The following is a 23,454-nucleotide window of genomic DNA, read 5'->3' as shown; positions in this document are numbered from 1 at the left end:
AAATGTTTTCTATTTATTCTCTGGCGTGTGCAGTTCCGAAGGGTACAGAGAGTTCTTCTGACTATTCTGATGACCTGAAGGCATGTACTCTAGGAAGTGGTGTAGGGCTGAAATCATCCAGCCGTGAAATTTGCAAGTAAATGGATACTTATAGACAAAAAAAAAAAAAAAAAAAAAAAAAAAAAAAAAAAAAAAAATCAAAAAAATCTGACAAAAGCATGGAAAATGGGGCCCAAGGACACTCCCCCTTTTGATGCTGTTAAGCAGTGGTAAGAATAATGTAGTATAAACATGTTTTTCTTCCATTTCCAAGGATGTATGTTTACCCTCTCCTCTTGTATTAGCTGCTGTGTGCATTAAGTGTCTTTACAGATATTATGTATACACTGAATCACACACATTATTCTTCAAAGTCAGTGGAAGTACTTGCACATCAGTGGGTTTTAAAAAAAAAACCCCTCCTGACTCCTTGTTTCTCTCAGGAAAGCAGAGAGCTCTATTCCCAATGTTGTCAGAATAAGTAAACCACATAGTTTTAGGCCAGTTTGTCCATAGGGGTCTGAGGGCTGTGGTGTGCTTGTGCATACAACCCTTCAAATCAGTTCATCTGAGAAAGGAAAGCCCATAGTCCACTCCCCAAACAGCGCAAGTGAGAGAAGAAGTCGAGCCTTTGACATCTTACTGCTTTATTTCACCCAGCAACACCTCTATTAAAAACTCTCTGCAGTATTTCTGTGGCGAGCCAGCCAGCAGCAGGGGAAGAGGCAGTGCTGTGACTGAGGTCAGAGCTCGCCCGCCCAGACCGAGAGCGTGCGTGTCGTGGGCACTGCACCTGTGCCACAGCACACCTGGGGTGGGGACTCCCGCACCGTGCAGCCCCTTCCTGCACTGCCAGACCCCATCCCTGCGAGGACCACCTGCCTGAGGGCAGCTGTGCACTGCAGGGATGTGCATTGGTGGCATTTGTGACCTGGGGGTGATGGGCATGCAGGGTGGGCACTGGATGCTGTCACAGAATCACAGAATTGTTTAGGTGAGGAAAGACCTCTAGGATCATCGAGTCCAAGTGTTAACTCACTTATAGGCAAGTCCACCTCAAAACCGTGTTCCTAAGTGCCACATCTACATGTCTACAAGTGCCTCCAGTGAGGGTGACACCTCCAGGGATGGTGACTCCACCACTTCCCGGGGCAGTCTGTTCCAGCTTTCACTTCTCAGTGAAGAAGTATTTCCTAGCATCCAACCTCATCCAGCATCCAGCCTCCCCTGGTGCAACCTGGGGCCGTTTCCTCTTGCCCTATCGCCTGTTACCTGCGAGAAGAGACTGACCCCAACCTGGCTAGCAGCTGCTTTCAGGGAGTTGTAAAGAGCGATAAAGTCACCCTTGCCTCGCCTTTCCATGGGGCTGTTCAGCTGGCAGCTGAACAGCCCCAGCTCCATCAGCCGCTCCTCCTCCGAGTGCTGCTGTGCATGTCCCCGCTGGGAAGAGGGGCTGTCCATGTCCCCTTTCCCGCTGGGCACCCCCTTTCCTGCCCGCCTCTGCGCCGGGCGCTGTCCCCTGCCCGGACAGCGCTGCGGCCGGAGCCAGCGCTCTTCCCCGCCCCGAGGAGCGCCGGGACTCACCCTAATAATACAAATAGGGATATAATGGTTTAGGGAAGCGGAGTCTCGGCCCCTCGCCTCTCTCCGCGCCCCGTCCCTGCGGAGCCGCTGCGGCAGCGCCCGGGGCCGGCCAGGGCAGCGGGACCGGGGGCGGCGCGGAGAAGCTCGGCCTGTGCAGCCCCCTCCCACCCTCCCGTCTCCCCTCCTTCTCTTTCCTCTCTCCTCCCCTCTCTCCCTCCTCCCATGCCAACCTGCTGCCGCCTTTGTCAGCGCAGCCCGGCGCTATGGCATCCTGCTGGGGCTTCAGGCTCGGGCTCTTCCTCCTCCTCCTCCTCCTCCTCCTCCTGGCCGGGAAGCGGCTGCTGCAGCGGCAGGGGCAGCCCTGACGGCCGCGCTCCCCGCGCCAGCGGCAGGCGGAGCCCGCAGGTGAGCCCCAGGTGCGGGAGGGGCGCGGGGCGGTGCGCTGGGGAAAGGGGCGCCGAGGACAAGCCCCCCATGCTCCCCAGCCCCAGGGATGCCCTGAGCACCCGGGGGTGCCGGGGAGCCGCTCAGCACCGGCTCCCCCCGCCGGGCTGGGAGGAGGAGGAGTAAGCGCAGGTAAGAGACCCCGCAGCCCCTGTGGTCCCCGCCGGTGCCCCGGGGTCCTGCCTCTTGGTTAAGCTCTCTAGGAAACGGGGTGCTCCGAAATCGTGAAACTCCGTCTGGGACTTCGGCAGCTCCGCTTTAGTCCCGCACATCCGGATCTGCCCGAGAGGAGCAAGTGGGTGACCCTTGGGCTGAGCCCCAGGGACCCCAACCCTCAAACGGAGTCTGAAGGGATGGGGACCAGGGAAACTGGACCCACCAGGGCAAGGAGCAGGGTGGCTGTGAGATTGTTATGGACTTGCTGTGCAAAAATCCAGGTTGCCCACAGATGGGATAAATTGCTCGCATTTAATTCAATTAGACTTTTTTGTGTTTGTCTGTCAGTATTTTTAATGGTGTATCCTTATAAAAAAATTCCGGTAAAAATGTGGCTTGGATGTGCTCTAATAACATATTGGGAGGACAGTATTTGTGTGTGTCTGAATGGGCCAAGAGTTGGCAAAGAATAACCAAGAGTATATGATGCAGTAATAATTAAAGTAATTTATTTCACAGTTTTAGAATGATTGTTTGTACTTTCCCAGATCGTAGAAATACCTTAACCTGGATTGCATAACTGAACCATGCAAATAATCAGCCTAATGTTACCGTGCAAGAAAAATCAATGGCAAACCCTGTTCGACTTGAGCTCTTGCACAGCTGTGAGGGTCCGCTGCTTTTATCCACAAGTTCCCTATTAATTTAGGCACTCAGACCCTTTAAAAACTGCTGAATTCTGGGTTGTTGGGGAAGCTGAAATGTTGTGCAGAGTCCTTTTACAGCAGAGCCTGCCTCTGGGAAGGAGCTAGGTTTGTAAAGCGCGGTTTTCCAGGGCTCATTCACGCAAGATAAGAGCCAGGAAACAGCAGCTTCTTCCCGTGCTGTTCCCAGCGACCCCCGGTGACCCTCGGAGGAGGCTGGCAGCGGGATGCCCGGGAGGGTGCAGGGTGTGCATCCTCCCCGTGCACAGCAGCAGCGAGCCGCTGGCCAGAGCGGGTGCTCAGGCACCGTGAGCTCCCGGCATGCAGGTGATCCTTCCCTTCGGCTCTGAAGGAGAGAATAAAAACCACAGCAGGGAGCCAGCGCCCACCTCCGCCTGCCCCAGGGACTGAGCCCACCCTGCTCCTGCGCAGCCGAGGAGAGTCCGGAGGAGACAGCCTGTGTCAGACTGGTCAGGAGGACTTTTCTCTTCAATGAAAGGTGGAGAAGAGCAGTTGCCATTGCACGGGCAGGGCTCCAAAGTGTGTGTTTTAGTTTTCTTTTTAATGAGCAGCAGAAGGCTGGAGGGAGGAGGAGGAGTAAGGTGTGTGGAAATGGGCATTGTTTCCCTGAGTGCCAGCTCCCGTGTCTGTGTGCATTGGAAGCCAGATGGGGCTCGAGGTCTCTATTCCTTCATCAGAAATTTCTTAATATTTTGACAGAGAAATGGATTTATGAGTGAGGGAGAAAACAAAAACTGAATTCCGTCTCGGTGGGTTACATTTCCTGTGAGGCAAGCATTGCCTGCCTTGTTTTATAGTATCTGGTGTTGGGAAGGCAGGCTGAATGATTTATGAGCTGAAGTTAATAGTAAAACAGCATATCACTGGCTCTGTATTAATGTTCTGCTGGGCTGAAGTAGCTGGCTCTTTCTGAGGGGATTTATGCAAGGCTCACTGTGCTGTTGCGTTGCCGTAGTGGCGTTCCGGGGTGGCCCGTTAGTCACCGTGGGGGGAACAAAACGAGGATGCTGTTTCCCTCTTGGCTGGCAAATCAAAGGGAGAGGGGAAACGACGACTCCAGCAGTCACATCTGTGTGTTAGCTGCACCTGCTGTGGAGATTGGGAAATGGGGAGAGCAAATGTCAGTGGCACAAAGAGCAGGGAAGGAAATGAAGGAGGAAGTAAGAGAGGGAGATAACGTGGTCTGTATGCCAGTGGCCATGATTCAGACTCGTGCAGGGCACCTTGCCACCCTGCAGCTGCTCAGGGAAGTCGAGTGGTGGGACTGTTCTCTTGAATCCTGTGCTGGGGTTTATCTGCCCCGATGTGTGCTGCCCTTAGACCCTTTGGCAGGGGAGGGTTTGGGCTGAAGGAGTCACAGGAAAGCAGCCAGGGCAACTGGGAAGCAGTACTAATTCCGTGAATTTCTGTGGATGGCAAATTTATAGGGTAGCCAGGAGATGAGGGGAGCACCCCTACCCCACTTCTGATTTGGAAGGTGGTGAGGATGGGAAGCGCATTCTGGCTTTCCTGAAAGGAAGCAAGATGCATGAAAGAGTCTGCAGATTCCCCTGGTCTGGAGAACCACAGGGGAGAGGTTTCATGGAGGCTTGGTTCCTAAAGACACCAGAAAATAGAACAGTATATTCCCTTTGTGCAGCAGAGAGCTCCTCTGGGGATGGAGCTTGCAATTGTAATATTCTTGGACTTCTCCTCCAGAGGCTGAGACAGTGGGTTAGTGGTAAGATGAGAGCTCAGTTCATTGCTCCTGGTGCAGGGCAAGAAGACATCGATTTGTGGTAAGTGTGGAGCTCATCTGCGTGCAAGGAGAGCCAGCCCCCATCGACTGGCTGTGCAATCTGATGCTCTGCAAGCCCATGCTGGGATATAATTGTGCTATTAGAGCAGCAAATGTCAAATCTCAGGGAGCTGAGTCAAAGCGACCCTTCCAATGTTAATATAACAAAATCATTAAGGATGAAATGTTAAGTGGCTCCTTTGGTCAGAGATGGCCTTGGTGAAGATAAATAAGCCAGATCCCATCCTTTTGTCTAGGGAGCTCCATGTGTCTGGAGACCAAAGTCAGTTTGAGGGGGGTTTGGAGGGTGTGTGTGGCTGGTGGCAGTGTGAGGGTAAGGCACAAAGACCTTGGTGGAATTGAGGCCATCTGAGGAGACCCTGTGCTGCTGCTCTTGCTGTGGGTGCTTCCATTTGCTTTGCTGCTTTTGACTGATTCGTGACCCTGTACCCTCTTTAAAAGGCCTTCCTGAGCTTATTTCAGAGCTCTGCATTTATGTGCCACATCTAGCTCTATTCTAGTCCTGCTTTGAGAGATGCTGAATGAACGTGGACATAATGGCTGAGATGGTGCACGGCCAAGTGCTTGGCACCCGGGATGTGGCAGCTCCTGGGATGGCCTGCCAAGAAGCACCTGTCTTTGTCGCAGGCTGTTAGGAGGCTTGACAAGAGGCAGAGGAGCTTAATGTGCCACTAAAAATTCTGGCACCAGGTTTTTACATCCCTGAACCAAGAAACAAGATTCCAAGGCTCTTATATATTATGCTTAGGGGTAGTACCTCCTGTTCTCCATAGCCCCAGTCTGCTGATGCTCCACTAGCAGCAATGTTTCTGATGCTCTGGCACAAGGGAGCACCAATTTCCACGCTCAGGCTGAAGCCCAGAGATATCTTTCACACCTAAAATTCTCTCACACCAAAAAGCTGTTTGTGAACAGCCAAGGGGTGAAGAAGAAATTATTCGAGCTCCTAGCTCGCTTTCTTTTCCTCAAGGCCTATATCTGAGTTTTCTACCTGCCTTTTCAGCTTCCACCTCCCATAGCTGAATCTCAGTTGAATGAACTGGCTGAATTCCCACCTGAGCAGGTTCAGCTGTCTGCTGGTCCCCCTTGTCTCAAAGCCTCTGTCACATCCCTGACCTCTCACTGCTTTATAGCTGACTGTCACCTGCCAGGCTTGGGTCTGGGAGCACAGGGGTGGGACTGAGCTAACCCAGCCTAGCTGAGCTCTCTGCTTTGGGTCTGTGCTTCAGTGCTTCTGCCTTACTGCTTGTGTATGGATTGGGGTCTCCAAAACAAGGGTCCTTGTTGGTGCTAAGTACGAGAGACTGGGGGTATGCAGCAGGGCCTCCACTCAACTTACTGGGCTTGTCATCACTCAGCAGCCTTGCAAATCAGGCTGCAGCTGAGTTTTACCAGATTCATAGGTTTAGAAACCTGAATTGAAGTTAAAACCTCTGATGACGCAAAGAATGACTTGGTGTAAAGCAAAAAATTTCAAGAAGCTGTACATAGGATATCCGCACTGGGATGAGGGAATAAAGACAGAAAGGTGGGGAACAAAATGGGTTGGCACTTTTCAAAAATACATTAGTGCAAACTGGCTACTTGGGTGTTTTAGCAGGACTGTGAGTGGGGAGAAGGCAGGCTGCTGGCAGGCCAGTGCAGGGTGTGATCAGGCTGTGAAAATGTATATCCAGGTGAGGGGTTGGCAAGAAGCTGTGAATTTACAAATAGGAGGAGATAGTTGCTTTTGCTGGTATTCAGCCTGGAGGTGACAAAAAGACATATTTTCACTCCTGTCCCAAGTGGCAGATTTATAACGTGCAGAAAATTGACTTGAAATGCCAGTCCCCTGTCAGCTGGGAATGTCTCTGAGCTCCACACATGAAGTTTATTCTGTGAGAACTTGGTAGCCTTGGTGGTAACTAACAGAGTTTGGACCTAGCATGGGAGCATCATTAATGGTGACATGACAGAGAAATACAAAGGCAGGCTGTGAAAGAGGCTGTGCCTCCAAGCACACACTGCTGAGAGAAAAAGGATACAAGCACCCTCCTCCAGCCTTTTGCATTACTTCTTGGAGCTGAGCACAGAACAGTAAAACATTTTTTCTCCTTTGTCAGCTGGCAGAAGAGTTGTGCTGCTATGCATAATACAGGAGCTTTAAAAGCAAACATGCAGGAGAGGTGTTGGAAAATCCCTGTAGCCATTGCTTTCTGAGAGTTGTGTTTATAATCACAGAAATACATTCATGTTGCTGCTGCTCAGCTCCTGATCACACACAGTAGAAAGATGTCATTTAAATAAACAACCGAGTTCATATGGACACTTGTTCTGTATTCCTTTGGGTAACTATTTGTTATGAAAACTGAAGTACTCTGGCTTCTGACACTGATAACAATCACTGATGTGTAATGTCAGGGCAGGAGATGAAACAGGAGCCCTGGATTCTGGAGTGGTGCTCAGGAGTCCTGAGGTTTTTGACCAGAAGGTGCCTTTTAGAATGAGTAATAATAAACCTTGCAATGTTAACTTCAGTGCTTTGCCATTTGGGTGGATATTCTGCACTTGATGGAGGAGAGGCCAGTTCCAGGGGTCATCTGAGGGTGGCAGTGAATGGGGGAAGATAACATACTTTTTTTTGGAAACTGAGAATATTTTTGTCATTCCTATCAGTAAGAATAACAAAGACAGAGTGCCCAACCATAGCAGTTGGCAGACTGCATCAGCCTGTGCTCTGTCTTTCCTAGTAGCCAACAGCAGAGACGCCGACAAGGATATTCACAATAGATGGATGAAAAATTGTCACCATCCTTTCCTAATCCATAATAGCTGAAGGTTGTTTTCAATTCTGAAAGTGCAGGGGTTTATATTCTCTCCAAGATGTTTGCTAGTGTTTGTTCGAGCTATTCCTGTTATCCACATGAATGTGAAGCTTTTGCTCTTCACCTCTGCCCTGTCATTTCGGGATGGTGAATGGAAATGCACTCCTAGACTTCACTGGGAGCACATCACTGAAGAGGATGTTCTCTGTCCTTGATATTTCTCTGTCTTCAAATCCATCCTGATTGGCAGCCAGCCTTCTAGCATCTGCTGGATTGGTTTCAAGGTTCAGTGAGATTTTTTTTTTTAACTCCTCCTGTTTTTTGCTAAATTTTGGACTTTAGAGCTGAAATGGGGCCCACACAGACTTTTCACGTGGGACCTGGCAAATTTTCCATTCCTGAATTTTATACTTAAGGAAAGGTATTTCTAGGAAAAAATATGTCAAGGTATCCAAAGGAAATAATTCAGAGCAGAGGAGAAAATAATGGTTTAAAGTAAGCAAGATGGCAATTATGTTCTCAGATAACTTCTAAAAACATATCAGAAGTTCATTGACAGAAAATCTTCTTCAGAGCCATTTGCATTCAGATATGAAAACATGTCATGGTACAGTAGATCAGCCCTGGTTAGGCTAGGACTGGAATTATTGCAGACAATTTGATGCTCAAACCGTGCTTTGAACCTCTCATAAGTTGGTAAGAAATTCTGTGCTGAAATTCTGTGCAGGCTCTTGTGTATCTGCCATTAGTTCAGCCTCTCCAAAGCTTCTTCTGTTTATTTACTTGGTTGCTTTAGTAGACATTGGCATAAAGGAGCCTTCTTGGATAAAACCCCGATTCCATTTAAGTATTGATTTATTGGATGCTAGGATTGCAGCCTGAAGTTCAGAGCATGAGGATGGGTTATAAAAGCAAGCCCTGGATGGCATGGTTAGGGAGTCAGGCCCCACCTCTGGCTGAGTTGCAAGGCCCTGGGTATTACCTGTGGGTGACTTACAATCTTTTTTGTGTTGCTGTAGAAGTGGAACGTGGTTTCCAGGCTAAACGGGAAAATACGCTTAAGCCATGGAGTCCAACCAGGAATCCTCACTCTTCCTGGTGAAGATATTGGAGGAGCTGGACACAAAACAGAATACTGTTTCTTACCAGGATCTCTGCAAGTCCCTGTGTGCAAGGTTTGATTTATCCCAGTTGGCCAAGCTCAGAAGCGTGCTGTTTTATACTGCTTGCCTGGATCCTAATTTCCCGGCGACTTTGTTCAAAGACAAAATGAGATGCACTGTAAACAATCAGCAATCAAAGAAAATCATGGTTGCAGCAGATATAGTAACAATATTCAACCTCATACAAATGAACGGGGGAGTGGCCAAGGAGAAGCTTCCAGTTGCAAGGCACAAAGTGAAGAAGAAGGAGTCCTTCGAGTCCTGCAGGTCTGACACAGAGATCTGCAATATGGCAGACTGTGTGCCTGACTGCATGCCCAACTGTGAGCTCAACGACCAGGACTTCAGCCGGGGCTTTCCTGTCAGAAGGTCTTCGAAATGCAGAAAGATGGACTGCAAAGACTGCCAGCAGTTTGTCCCCTCATCAGAACCCAACTTCTTGCTTGGCGTTAATAAGGACATGAAGGGCCGGGCTGCCTCTCTGGACAGGCTGCAGGCCCTGGCGTCCTACTCCATCGCCACGTCCCCACCCTGTGAGATGCAGAGTACGTACTTCCCCATGAACATTGAAAATGAATCTATTTCAGACCAGGATTCCTTGCCTATAAGTGCAGGCATAAAAGAAACTTTCATTTCAAATGATGAGCCGTTCATGATGCAGTCGTGTGTCCAGAAAAGAAATATATTCAAAGAAGATTTTCATAATCTGATTACAATATCTCCCAACTTAATACCATCCAACAAAACACCAGAAGATGGACACAGAGAGCCTCAGAACAGGAAAGAAAGCTCTAAGCAGACTTTCTTTAACCACAGCTTTGAAATGCCATACAGCAGCCAGTACTTGAATCCAATTTATTCTCCTATACCGGACAAAAGGCGAGTGAAGCATGAAAGTTTAGATGATCTTCAAGCTTCAACATATTTTGGCCCAACTACTGTTCTTGGCCCACAGGAAACCAAAAAATGGACTGGAAAGCCAACCAAGCAAACTGCCTGGCCAGCTAAAAGCTGGAGTTTAAATACTGAGGAAGTCCCTGACTTTGAGCGTTCATTTTTTAATAGGAAGCAGTCTGAAGAGAAACCACGATACCAGAATTCGAGCAACCCATCTCCAAACTTTCCTTCAGTTGACAGGCATCAGTCCTACCTAAATGCAAAAGATCAGCAACCAATTATGCAGGCAAGCTATGCTGTGAAACCCAACGGGCATAAACCTAAGGAAATTCCTTCCATTCTGGATGTGGAGAAACACGAGCCAGTCAAAAAGTTTAAGGATAAAAGCATTAACTGTACTTCTGTCCAGATCTTAAGCATTGACAGGACCATGAGTGTTGGGACGCAAACGGAGCAGCAGGTTCTGGAGCACAAGAAATGCAAGGATTTGTGTGCAGCAGGCCAAGCCAAGTACGGCGAGCGGCACTCTCTGAAGCAGTCGGATGACGACTCTGAAATCGTGAGTGATGACATCAGTGACATTTTCCGGTTCTTGGATGACATGAGCATCAGCGGATCCACGGGAGTGATGCAGTCCTCATGCTACAACAGCACTGGTTCCTTGTCTCAGGTGCATAAATCAGACTGTGAGAGCTCACCTGAGCACAATTTGACTAAGATCTCCAATGGGAGTGCCTGTAACAAACTGGATAAAGTGGTCAGGACAGATGTCAGTAACACAGATGATGAACTGAAAACCAGTGTCTGCAAATTAGTCTTGAGGATTGGTGAAATAGAGAAGAAACTGGAATCTCTTTCAGGTGTCCGAGAAGAAATCTCTCAAGTCCTGGGAAAACTAAGCAAGCTGGATCAAAAAATCCAGCAGCCAGAGAAGGTCAGTGTACAAATAGATCTCAACTCTTTGACAAGCGATGCCGCGTCAGATGAGAGCAACTCCCCGCAGATATTTCAGTGCCACAACACTCCTCATGGAGGCAAACTGGAGAATAATCCAGAATGGTGCTGTTCAGATGCCAGTGGAAGTAATAGTGAGAGTCTTCGAGTAAAAGCCTTAAAAAAAAGTTTGTTTACTAGGAGATCATCAAGATCACTAACAGAAGAAAACAGTGCAACCGAATCCAAAATAGCAAGTATTTCAAACTCTCCCCGAGACTGGAGAGCTATTACTTACACCAACCAAGTTGGCATTACAGAGGAGGAGGTGAAAGAGAGAGATGGAGGAGAAAATAAGGACTGGCACAGGAAATCTAAAGAGGTAATTTCAACTTTAACTCACACAATAAATGCTTAAAAATAATGTGGTTATGAATGCTTTCCATAGTCATCACAAGCCTCGGGGTATGACAATGCTTTGCCCTGCCATGTTATGCCTGCCTTTATTGTTATCATAATTGAGTGGTTTTGTACCTGTAGGTTCTTGCTTGGCGGCTGCAAAATGGCCAAGCTGCTTCTCAAAAGCTTTGCTTTTTTGCAAAGAAAGGGTGGTAATGTGGGTGACATCTTGGGAAGGTAATGGTATTCTCCATCATCTGCAGCAATATAAGGAGGCCTGGCAATTACCTTAGTGAAAAGGGTGTGGGGAAAATTGAAATTGTCTAGTGATTGTTTTAGAAGGGATATTTTGAAATTGAATTGTGATGGCTTTTATCAGAGAAGTATGTATTTCTATAAAATAGATTCATGGATTCAAACCCCTCAAGGAAAAAAACCTTGTATGTGTGCTGTGAGATGCTCATTGTAGTTATGTTCTCTCTATCTGACTTTCATGGTCATTTAAATGAGTCCTAAGCCTCCTGTTGTGGAGCTGCAGCATAGCTGTGCTCTTGGTTTGGCTGGGCAGAAAAACTCTGCCCATCCTCCCAGCAGCTTCCCTGTGCCCCCTTCGCTGACCCCAGGGATGTCCTTGGGGCTCTGGGTGCTGCTCTGTGAAGTGCACGAGGTGGGTGCTTGTTCCTGTTTGGGGAGGGGGTCCTGCAGCCCCTGGTCAGTTGTGACCACACAACAGGCATGCTGTGCCTTCTGCAGTGGGGTGTGAGGGCAGAGAAGGGTTGAGAACAGAGAGGAAGAGGTTTGGTGGAAAGAAGTGTGTTTGGTTGAACAGGAAACCACAAAGCATGGGTTATTGCTAGACTGCAGAGGGGGAGGAAGGCTGTCCTCAGTCAGCCCAAACCTTGGCATTTGTGCACATTGCTTTGCTCAGGATGACATGCTGATTTTGAGAGTCCTCCCAGACTCCTTCAGTGGCCTGTGGCTGACACTGGATGGTGCCATGGATGCTGCAGTGTCAGGCTGGGGGCATCCCTGAAGAATACTTCACATTAGGATTTGATCTGGAAACGGAAACCTGGAAGCCTGCTTGTGTCTCTCAGCTTTTGCAGATCAGCTGGGCTTCTCTGGATGTCAGGGCCATTTTCAGAATATTTTTTGATCTCTGAACAGCACAAACCCTAAATTTCTTCTGCTCTGTCAGCATTTTGTTCATGTTGGAGTTGTGTCTGTGAAATACCTCAATACCTCTTTGGTTTGTTTGTGAGAAGAAGGTGGGCAAATGGATGAAGGCCCTCCAAAAACTTTATCCTAGCTGGTCTATTTTTTATTATATGGTGCTTCTGAAAGGAATATTTCTGTCTTTTGTGTTTAACTCCCTCATAGTCTTGTTTTTTCTCTCAAATTCTTTTAAACCCTATTGCAGGCAGACAGGCAATATGAAATCCCACAGCCACATAGACTGTCTAAACAACCAAAAGATGCTTTCTTGATTGAACAAGTGTTTAGTCCTCATCCCTACCCTGCATCACTCAAGTCACACATGAAAAGCAACCCTCTCTACACAGACATGAGGTTGACAGAGCTGGCTGAAGTGAAACGTGCCCAGCCATCATGGACCATAGAGGAGTACACGAGGAATTCGGGGGATAAAGGCAAGATTGCAGCCTTGGATCTACAAGTGAGTCTCATTTGTTTAATTTGAGTGGCTTGATTGCAAATGGATGTTGCCAGAATATGCATTTAAGAAGGGATTTGGATAGCTCAGGAAAGAGCTGTGGATTGTTGAGCCTCTAATCTTGCTGATCCCTATCCATCCTGGCCAGGGACAATGAAGAATGTGAATGTTTCATTGCTGAATGGTGATCCTTGACAGGTTGATGCTCCCAGCTTATTCTGCAATGGAGAGATGTCTTCTAAGCCTAACTGCAGCAAGGCAGAGTGGTGCAGGAGCTGGGGCTGCTGCCTTTTCCTCCGTCTCTGAATTATTCACAGGGAATTGCAGTGTTAAGGTTGGGGTTTTCTTCCATTTTACTAGGAACACGAGACATCAAATACTTGTAGAAGATGTTCAATACCACACCTGGTTTTGAAACACGTCACTGTGGAAGCTTTGAAGTGGCTGTTGGAAACCAGCCAGGCAACCAATGCTGTGTCTAGTTTGCATTTTGGTTCAGCTTGTAAGTGTGCAGGCTCTTGTGCAACAAGCAGAGGAGACACATTCAAATTTTGCATTAACATTTTCCCGACATAAAATCACAAACCTGACATAAAATGAGCACCCACATTGGATACCCTGTGTAGTCTGATAAACACAACACATATTTTAGGAAGGAAAATATCTGAGCAGAGGTTTAAAGAGGAGACCTGAAGAATGACATCTAAAATGAGTTGAAGACCAAAGAAATGTTGCATTTCTTGGTCTCAAAACCCAAAAAATGTCACACAATGAAATGCACGCTGATGTGCAAATAACTGTGTATCCTTTATATGCACTTTGACAGTAGAATGTAGGACCAGTGGGGAGGTCTGGTGCTGACCTCAGGCATTTTGGGGTCTGTGGGCAGCAGTCTGTGGGGTACAGCTGTGCTCCAGGAGGGATTCTGCTTGTCTCCACAGCTTGTCTGCTCGGGAAGAGTCTGAGACTTTGCTGCTCCATGCCAACCCTCAGTGGCTCGGTGCTGAGGTACCTAAGCCAGCTCCAAACCCATCAGACTAATCCCTAGGAAAGCATCAGGATGCTGTGCCTCAGGACCCTGAGCTGGCTGATTTGGATTTGAAACCATCACCCACACAGTGCTGTAGTGCAACTCCCATGAGTGTTTGTGCAGGAATTTGTGCACAACAAATTCACCTCCCTGCTTGGCACATGCAATCTTCCCTGTCCTCACCAGCCCCTGCTCCTTGCTGTCACTAATGTGCACTCAGAGAGAAACCAAGCAGCACAGGGAGCAGGCTGCATCTTGCCTCAGCTCCCTGCTGCTTTTTGGGTCTTAAAAGCTTTAGAGGGCTTACTAAATTCCTAACCCTGGCATTGCAGGCTGTATGCTAGAGGAGGAATGGGCTGGAAGAAGTTCCTCTGCCGCAGGCAGTCACAAAGCATCACTTACCTGCTGGGTGAGGCAATAAGGGAGGTGATATTTGGAAGCAAAGCCCCTCTGGGAGAAGTGTTCTCCATCTGCTCCTCGTTGGGCTGTTTTGTTCTCTGTAAGCAGCTCTGCATGACTGTGAGCAAACCAGAGAAATCGGCTTATTGCCATCATTTATCTTTAGGATAAAGGTGATAGAAGTTTACTGGTTTGATTCTCTCCCTCCAAAAAGATTGTCAGAATTGCATCTATCCCACAAAGCCCATGTCTAGACTTTGTAATGGAGCTTACTGATGAACTTAAAAAATAGACACAGACTGATGAGTGGGGGCTTTTTTCCCAGTGATTAAGTTTATTAGAACTGAAAGTAAATACATTATGCCTTAATGAACATTCCTACGTCTGGCAATGAAATGGGAAAGGAAGCTGATTAACAGTAATGGGCCTTTTTAATAATGCATCTTCCTTCTGAAGTGGTTAAAAGGTCAATGCCAAGGCAGACAGGTCCAAAACTGCAATTTCCTTGAAGCATACTATGCCTGTCTTTGGGGTTTTTCTACCTTTGTTTACTTAAAATTTCTCCTGGAGCCTGACAAGTCTGCTGGGTTTTCCTCCAAAAAAAAGAAATTGCAAAACTAGTCAGGCCCAAAGCTTGTCCCAGGTGTGGGCTCTGTGTGAGATTCATTGCTTTGCTTTGTGTATGATGATCCACTGGAATGAAACAGTATCAGGCTATTTTCTGAAGCCTTTAGAGATGAGATTGCTGCCTTTTTTCACAAGGCTGAAACAGGTCATTCAAAGCCCTAAAGATACAATCACAGATGTGGCTGATGGCCTCTGTTTCAGCATCCTAACACTATCATAGAGGTGTCCATAAAATGGTCATAAAATCATTGCTCAATTTTCATTGTTTATTTCTGAGATAGCTATAGAACTACTTCTTTTAGTAGTTCTTTACATAAAACAAATGCGGGTATCAGGAAAAGCAAAGTTTCAGCCAGTAGCTCATGGCCACAAAATCTGAATTAGTCAATTAAAGGCTAAAGGATTAGTCAAATCCTTCTCAAGTCAGCTGGAGTTTCTTTGCAGAGTCCAACAAGCTTTGGATCAGGACTGTTACAAGCACAGAAATGGTGTGTGTTAGGGTATTCTCACCGTAATATTTTTATATGGAATCTCTTTCATTTTTTTAAAAGAAATGGGCTTTTGGAGCCTCAGATAAAGGAGACAGCTTTGGAGAAATACTGTAATTTTTCAAAATGTTCTTTTTGCTTTATTCCTTTCTGCTGATAAGTTCAATATAATGCGTAGTGTTTGGGTTTCCCCAGTTTTCCCCTTATTTTCCTCTAACGCAGAGGTTAAAGGGGGAAAAAACAAGCAAGGTTGAAATGGAAAGCTTTAAGAGCTCATAAATACTTAGGAACTAAAAGCTGTAAGGCATAAAAAATAAACAATTCAGATGAAAATAGTGATGAAGTTCTGCAGGTTGCCTGTGTCCCCAGGCAATGTCATTCCAGAGGAGGGGTCTGTAAACTGCCCCTGCAGCAGGGCTGGATGCTGGATGGGGCTGGGTTATCATGCCCTGCAAGCAAGCCATGGTGACAAAATTAGGGTTAGTTTTATGAAATGTAATGCATGAGGAGCATATATTAAGAACCTTTCCCATCAGCTGAGCTTTAATAATTTAAAAATTATTAGCAGTAACAGGCCAGCACTTGCTGACACCTCTGCTGTCGAGCAGATTAAAGAGATCTTATTTAAATGCCATCCGAGATGACGAAGTTTCCGGTAAATCAGAGGTACGTGAGGGATTTTGGAGCAGAATCTTACTGTTGCAGGAGTCTATTTTTTGCAGTATTTTTTTACCACTTCCATCAGCTTTGTGGAATTGGGACCAGGAGATGAAGGGGTGTGAGAAGTGGCAATAACCCACTTATCCTGACAGCAGATCCAGGTGCGGTTGGATACATCTGCTTTGTTCACTTTTTTTATTAATGGCAGACTCCAGACAATTAACAACCATTTCCTTTCAATTTTTAGACTCAAGAATCTTTAAACCCAAACAACTTAGAGTACTGGATGGAAGACATTTATACTCCTGGCTACGATTCCTTGCTGAAACGGAAAGAAGCCGAGTTCAGGAGGGCAAAGGTTTGCAAGATCGCTGCCCTGATCGCAGCGGCCGCTTGCACGGTTATCCTGGTCATCGTGGTTCCCATCTGCACCATGAAATCCTGAGCCTGGGCACACACCTGTGACTCCCAGCCACCGGTGTCTCGGATAGCTCACGCTGTGTGTCAAATGGCTGCTGGCAAAACCGTAAGGAGCTCGCTAAGGGACGATCTTCTGAGGATATCCCGGTGGAGAAGGGAGGCAGAACGCAGAAGAACTAGAGATACAGTTTTGGAAAAGTCCTATTTTAAATAACAGACTGTGTGGTGGAGTTAATGGGAACTCGGTTCGATTTTTATGCATTTTTAGAAGTGCAATATTTTTTTTCCTAAAGAAATGATATAATGTTTTACAGAATCAGAGACTGATGAGAATCCAGGCAAGAGAGGAAAGTTGTCTGAGCTATGTTGCATTTAGAGGAGGTGTGGGTACATGGAGGTAGCACTGTATAGAAGGGAATGTTCTATATGCATTACATTGAGGAGCTAGGGAAGTCTTAACAGCTCTCTACAGTGTTGAAAACTCTGAATGTATTGTATTTATTTTATAGTATTTGTGTGCTTCATGATCATTTGTTTGAAAGCAGACTGTGTAGCTGTGAACAGAGTTCATTCTTACGTTCAGATTAAAAAGGGCTCTTTGTATTTGGTCTTGCCCTAAGACCCACTCTATCATCACTGAGTACTTAGTTAAGTGCAATGTGCTGCAGACCAAAAAGATTATGTTTTAAAGCAATCACAGGAGGTTTAGTTACTTCTGTTGAATAACATTTGCATAGAGCTGGAAAACTTGCCTTGCCAAAAGGGTATTCTTTACCTCTGCAGACAGTGAAATTGTCTCAATTTCACTTCTGCCAGCAAGCAAAGCTGGCAAATCAAAGCAACACTCTGTTAAAGTTCTTGGAAATGTAATCTGAACAGTTGCAATTTTTTTTTTTCCCACAAAGTCTTTGTGCCTTTTTTTAGACTCTAGGTTAAATAAAACTGTTTAATTTTTTTGCTATTTTAAGCCCATAACATAAATCACAGCATAATGGATACTAATGGAAGTCCTTTTCCTGCAAGCCTTCTATACAGTTCCAAGTGCTCCTCAAGCAGCAGGGCTGGTGGTTACTCAGCACTTAAATTAAGGGCACAGTTTCTCAGCACTGGTAGAAACTTGCTGCTGGTGCAATGCATTCAGCACAGGGACATCTTTTGCTTCCCTTTTGCTAATGTACTTAAGAAAGATGAATCTATTGGACAGCAAGCAGTCTGTATCCCATGGGAAATGTCCATTTGATGCTTTATCCCAAATGCAAATAGCAGGTTTGATGGAATTCTCAAGCTGGGACAGAAATTGCCTGTCATGGTTAGTGAAAGCAAAAAACCCAGACAGTATTACTTTTCTGTCAAGTATAGAAAAAAAAAAAAAAAAAAGGATTTTCAGGAAATAATGTGATCTTGCTGGTCCTCCAGGGGGGGAAGGAGATTCTTTTAGTGAATGTTCTTTATGTAGGGTAATTTTGGTTTCTTCAGAATCAACCTCCCTACACAATGACACAGCAGCTATGGATGCTCCTTCCTCTGGCTCTCTGGGATGTGCTGCACTCACTGTTTGTTTCTGACTGGTTTAAAAAAAGTATTGAGGGAAGGGTGTGTGGGAGGTGAAGGCTTTGTTGTGACTTTACACGTGTGTCAGTTCTTTCCTGCAGTTGGAGAGCTGTTTGTGTGCTGCTCACGTGCTGTGCTTTATTTAGGGATAGGTGATTCCTGAGACTGTTAATCTATCAGAAAAATAAGTGTAAGCACAGGGTTGGATGTCCCATCCGCAAATAGAGAACAAGAATAGGCCCACAGACAAAACCTGTGTCTGCCTGGCCTGAATCCTGACCCAAATTCTGTGACTTTGGCCCATTCATAATACTAAGATAATTTCTCTTTCCTCCCAGATGCTGCAGGATGGAGTCACAGCAGGGAGGGAGCAATTGACACTGTCTATTTTAGGCTGCCTTTGGTTATGGTGTGATTCAGAGCACCTGAGCACGGGAGCTCAGGATCCATGCGTAGTAAATATAGGCAGGTAGAGAAACCTCTGGGGACAATTCAGAGCTGCCAGCAAGATATCTAATATTAGACATGGGAAAAACACTCTGGAGGACACTGCTCCGCAGTTTGCCTCATGCACAATTTAGGTTGATTGTCTATGTAGAAAAAGCTATTCCTGGTTTCAGGTGATGTCAGGAACCCTCTGACACCCCTCCTTGGCTGCTTGGGGAGCAGTGTGGTCCTGTGGGGGCACAGTGTCAGTCCCCCAGCTGCCCACAGCAGCAGTGACAGACCCTTGGAGGGGCAGGGGGAGTGGGGACAGACCCCCTGCCCTCTCCAGCCCCTCTGCATACCATGAATGGTCTGGCCCTGCTGCCCCCAGCCCCAAATCAGCAGTGCTTTCACCAGGGCATCTCAGTAATCTGATTTTAGAAAATATCAGCCTAAGGGGAGGCAGGAGATGGGTGTGGGAGGTGTTAATGATCACAGGGTTTATCTGTGCAACTCATCCAGCTGGCACCAGATGAGCCTTTGCATCAGAGATGCCTGAAATCCTGGGAAGGCTTTGTAGGTGATGGAGCTGTGGGTGATGTGAGGCTGGCCCAACCCAAGCACTCAACATCCCAAACATCCATGCTGCCTCCTAATTTATTGAGGTGCTTTTGCCCCTCCTTACTTTGCACAAGCAGCCCCCTGGGATGTGCATCCCGAGCCATTCCCAGTGGGATTTGCATCTGGCACGGAGCCCTTCTGAAAACAGGCAAGGAGATGGAGCGTTGGGGTGCTGCTGCTGGAGGAGAGCAGCCAGGGAAGGAGGAAGCCTGCACAGAGTGCCCAAACTAGGTGAAATCCTGACATATTAACCTGCAAGAATATTGTGATCCACCTTGTGAACCAGTTACCAACTAGAATACACTGTATACCATATGATAGACTTTTGTATAAAAAAAAATAAAAATTAAAGCTATAGGTACATTGTAATCCTTGGTGTGATTGAAAAAGTGTCCTAGATTGTACTACTTAATTAAAATTATGATGAGCATATTGAACTGTTTTTCGTATTTATGCCTTATAAACTTGATATATTACACATGATAAAATGAAACTGCAAAAACTATAAGAAAAGATACTCCACTTTGGGGGCAAATTCCATTTTGCTTTTCCTAAAAATAAGAGTGCTGCTTTAAATGAGCTTAATAAATCATGTGTGCAGAAGAGCAAGAGTAGGATATGTCCCCAAATGACTTTTTAGGATTTTTTTTTTAAATGGGGCTTTGGTTAATGTACTATGTAATAATTTTATTTTATAATGTTACTGTACAATGTTGCCTTTTGGTTCATTTAAATATAACACCAAATAAACTTGAAAATTACAGTGTCCTAAGTTTTAATGAAACAGTTATAATAATTTATTACTCCATTGCTTTTCCTGTTTTTTTTTTCCCCAGGGACATCAAGATAGCCATGGGATGTGAGTGTCTCAGTGTTAGATAACTAAGCAGCCTATCTAGTTCTTGGCAGAATTGCTAATGGATTTCTAAATTGTGAAATAATAAGATGGCAGAAGATAATGAAAAATGAGTTTGTTTGGTTTCTTTTAAAAGCTCCTTTGCATCACATTGTTTGGGCTTCTGGAAGATTAGCTCTTGACACTAATCATATTTCATTTTATAGGTTATTTCATGCCTGAGTTTTGCCATATCAACTGTTTTAACGAGGTCATGAGTAATATTTTGGTACCTCTTTAACTTACATGTTTATGCAACCTCTGGCCCTTTTATGTCTGTACTGCAGATAAGTGTTTATAATCACCTGTGAACAGGCAGCCAGTTTACTTAGGGTTCCTGTATGAGTTTAATTTGCTGTTTGCGAGTTGTTAATTGCAAAATCAGGTTGTCTTAAAATTCCAGGTGTCGAAACACAGGTAGAGCTGAACCTACCACTGTCAGAGGTTACAGAGGGCAGCTGTGGAAGAGGACACATCAACAGTGGGCAATGACACGAAAACACAGTGATGTGAGATCCAGGTTTCCTTCCCTCTGCTGTTGCTTTAGTAGTTTTGGTTGGGATGGGGAATGCTGAGTGCTCTCTGCAGGGCCAGACCAGCAGCTCCAACCTTGGCTGCTCACGTGTTGTGAGTCAGGCTGCAAGCACCACAGGTCCTCGTGGAGGGATTGTCAGTCACAATTTGGTGTTGGTTTCACTTTTGGAGATAGTTGTGCATTCATTTGCACCACTGGTTTATCATGGGTTTGCATCAATTTCAGGTTTTTCTTTTGTACCCATCAAGTCCAGAAGCTTACCAATAGGAGTACCCTTTTGATTTTTACATTACAGCATGAGTTCAGGAGCAGGAACATTCATAAAAATGCTAAGTGGAACCAGGCTCATGCCAAAAAATCCTAAGCACTCTGGCACAGCATTCCTCAGCCATGAAGCTGTGTATATTGGATATATAGATCTCATCTGGGTCATCGCTGTGCTGGAAGATGGAGCAGCTGCCAGGTTTCTGTCTGCTGGATGGAGTCACTGAGTCTCCAGGTAGAAGGAAACTCCTACACACAATGTTGTATTGGCAACCAAGGCCCAGCCCCACGAGCTCAGTGCTGCTTTGAATGTATCACAGTGATCGATTGTCCTGGTTGAATAAATCCTTGATTTCAGATCAGGCTCTGGTGAATGGCTCTGGCTATTGCACAAACAAATCACAAGCAGAATATTGGATCTCAGGGCCATACATTTCCTTTTGAGGAGCTCCTGTGTCTCCATCCAATTGCATCTGCAAACAGAAGAAGGGAAAGCAGGCAGTGCCCTGTCCATAGCAGTGCACTCCTACTGAAAGAAAGGTCAGTTGTGTGGTGTGCACTTTGGGAAAAGCCAAGCACCTGGGGAACTAATTGTGGAGATGAAGTAATTTTTTAAATTTCATTTTTTCCTTGCTGTCTTTTCAGGAAAGGACACTCTATCTTGTAAAGTGCTGCTCTGCTAGTGGTTCTCCAGCAAACTTGGCTACTTGGGATGACTTCTGAGACATTGGATAACTTGGTATCTTGTACGCTGTTATCTGAATCTACAGCATTCACTTAGATACTGGAACAAAATCTTCAAACAAGGAAGAAGTGGGCTGTCAGCAGCCAAACTCCTCCCATGAGTAAGTTGCCTATGGTTTTATTTATGTTCTTCAATACAGTACAAACTGTGTGCAGGAGGGGCATGAAGTTCTTCCAGAAGCAACATTACATCCACAGTTTCCCAGCAGCAGCAGACTGAGATTTTCAAGGGAGACCAGATCGTGGCCTTGGATGAGCCCAGCACAGGAAAGCAGCTGTGCTTGGACTGTGCATGGCACCACAAGGCACTACTGGTCCTGGGGGGGGAGATGTCTAAAGCACTTTCTGGATCAGGGAAGTTTTCTACAAGGCACAGCACAGTGCAGGGTTGAGGAAATGGTGGGTGTCTGGAGACATGGTTGCTGCTGAGGCTGGAGGCTTTTAGAAATTAAAAGCATCATTGCAGCAGTTATCCATCCCCAGTCCTGCTCCTCCCTGCCCTCCTGCACCCTAGACCTGTGGAATCTGGGATATTCCTCTGAGGCACTAAGCAGGTCTCTGGACGTACAGTGAAGGCTCAGATCTTGCCTTTTCTCAAAGTTAACCAGACTTCCTCAGTAAAAAGAGGGAAATTTCTGCCAAACATTCATGCTTTGGACTCAGCTAAAGAAAAAAATCCTGGGGTCTGTGATCTCCTTGTCCCACTGGAGAGGCTGACAGCACTAAGGGAATGTGACCTGTCCCCTCTTCTCATCACCCCCAAAATATCATGAGTCAGCCCTGGAAATGGCAGGGCTACAAAACAAGTCCCATTTGCTTTCACATTGGGCTTTGTGGGAGCCACATTTCCTGCCAGTCTCTGCAACCAGAGAGCTGAAAACTGATCTCATTTATTAAGGATGGAAATATATGGCTGAACTCCTCGGGTAGGAACACGCAGTTCTGATTGCTGGTTCTTCAAGAAAAATGGAAAATCCTGCTATTCACAGCAGAATTGCTCTGTTTTCCCTGCTCATTTTGAGCCTGTGTGCTGCGTGTATGCTGTTCCCCAGCATGTGGTGGGGCTCCAGCCTGTGCCCACAACAGCAGGTGTCCCCCTGGAAGAAGGGGAAAAGAGGGAATTACATACAGTAAAAAAGAGGGACTAGAGAAATGTTAATTGTTTTGTCTGTCCCTGCAAAATTATGTGAAATCTGCTTCTTTTTGAACAGCTTTGCTGTAAACTCTGCTTTAGTGACAGATGTATCTCTGAATTGAAAAATCCTCCTGATCTGCTGTCCTGCCAGACTGCCACACTTCCAACAATAACAGAGATTCATGTTGTGCAGCATGTTTTTCCTCATGTAATGCTGGGGGGAGAGAAGAGAACCAAAGAAGCTGAGTCATTTGTCTTTGCTTGTCTTGGTAATGAAATATTGGTGTTGAACTTTACCCTGCTTTTCCTGTTACTAGTTTTTTGGTGGTTTTTTTGTTTGTTTTTTTGTTTTGTTGTTTGTTTTTTGTTTTTTTTTTCCCAATGGTTACCGTTTAAGAGGCTCATAAAATTGCATTAGTAAAATTTATGACTGTGAAGCAAATATGTGCATATGCATTAATTCTGTTCAAGGCCAATATCTTGTAGCTGCAAAATTAATGCTATGGTGGAGTTTCTAAGTATGGCTAATGGCTGTTCAATAAAGCAGGGCTCATGTTTTGCTCACCTTACAGCTCCTAGTTCCTTGAAACAGTGCTGCCTTGAAGAGTTTGTCAGGTAAAAGTTAAAAAATGTTACATGCACAACACACAAGTATGTATTTTTTATATCTTTTTGTTTATGCAATTAAGCCTTGAAAATTTTGGTCCAGTGAGTTGGTTCAGTTGGGTTTCTGCTGCTTTGCATGGCTTTTAGTTCCAGGTTTCAAAAGCAGATGTCTCTGGATGCAGTATATTAAAAATGGGTCTTTTAACCATGATTCTGCTCTGGAGAGACTGAACTGGGTGTTGGTGTTGCCTGAGGGCTACACCTCGTGCTGTTTTGGAGCCAGTGAACAATAACTGTTGAGTAAATGATAAATTAATGGACATTACTTACATTTAAACTTTCATTTTTTTTACTATGTAGAAAAGTAACTTTCGGCTAGAAGCATGAATTAGTGTTTGTAGCCTTTTTAACAGTTTAAAGATAGTTGCTAATCTGATAT

The 23,454-nt window shown here is 45.8% G+C and overlaps 1 protein-coding gene across 3 annotated transcripts; it reads left to right on the top strand.

Annotated features, from left to right (window-relative positions):
* Positions 1-1,860: 1,860 nt before the first annotated feature.
* On the top strand, positions 1,861-21,299 carry MINAR1 (membrane integral NOTCH2 associated receptor 1). Of its 3 annotated transcripts, none has more exons than XM_041418869.1 (4): positions 1,861-2,028; positions 8,570-10,925; positions 12,363-12,617; positions 16,066-19,632. In XM_041418869.1, exons 2-4 carry the CDS (start codon positions 8,616-8,618, stop codon positions 16,261-16,263), a joined length of 2,763 nt encoding a protein of 920 aa, XP_041274803.1. In that variant the 5' UTR covers positions 1,861-2,028; positions 8,570-8,615; the 3' UTR covers positions 16,264-19,632. The 3 variants fall into 3 exon arrangements, with proteins under 3 accessions (XP_041274803.1, XP_041274804.1, XP_041274802.1); XM_041418870.1 differs by lacking the exon at positions 16,066-19,632 and adding an exon at positions 21,176-21,299 and having other exon boundaries at positions 1,869-2,028; XM_041418868.1 differs by having other exon boundaries at positions 1,869-2,199.
* The last annotated feature ends 2,155 nt before the right edge of the window (positions 21,300-23,454 follow it).

Source organism: Onychostruthus taczanowskii, unplaced genomic scaffold (genome assembly GCF_017590055.1).
Source record: "Onychostruthus taczanowskii isolate IOZ18803 unplaced genomic scaffold, ASM1759005v1 scaffold6, whole genome shotgun sequence".
Classification (NCBI taxonomy): Eukaryota; Metazoa; Chordata; class Aves; order Passeriformes; family Passeridae; genus Onychostruthus; species Onychostruthus taczanowskii.
This window is presented reverse-complemented; position numbering and strand designations above follow the sequence as displayed.

What these genes read in the sequence shown, in the direction of transcription:
- MINAR1 (XM_041418869.1), top strand. Translation starts at nt 8,616, where the DNA reads ATGGAGTCCAACCAGGAATCCTCACTCTTCCTGGTGAAGATATTGGAG. An exon ending in GGCACAGGAAATCTAAAGAG is followed by an intron (nt 10,926 to 12,362) that starts GTAATTTCAACT and finishes ACCCTATTGCAG; the next exon opens with GCAGACAGGCAATATGAAAT. An exon ending in TTGCAGCCTTGGATCTACAA is followed by an intron (nt 12,618 to 16,065) that starts GTGAGTCTCATT and finishes TTCAATTTTTAG; the next exon opens with ACTCAAGAATCTTTAAACCC.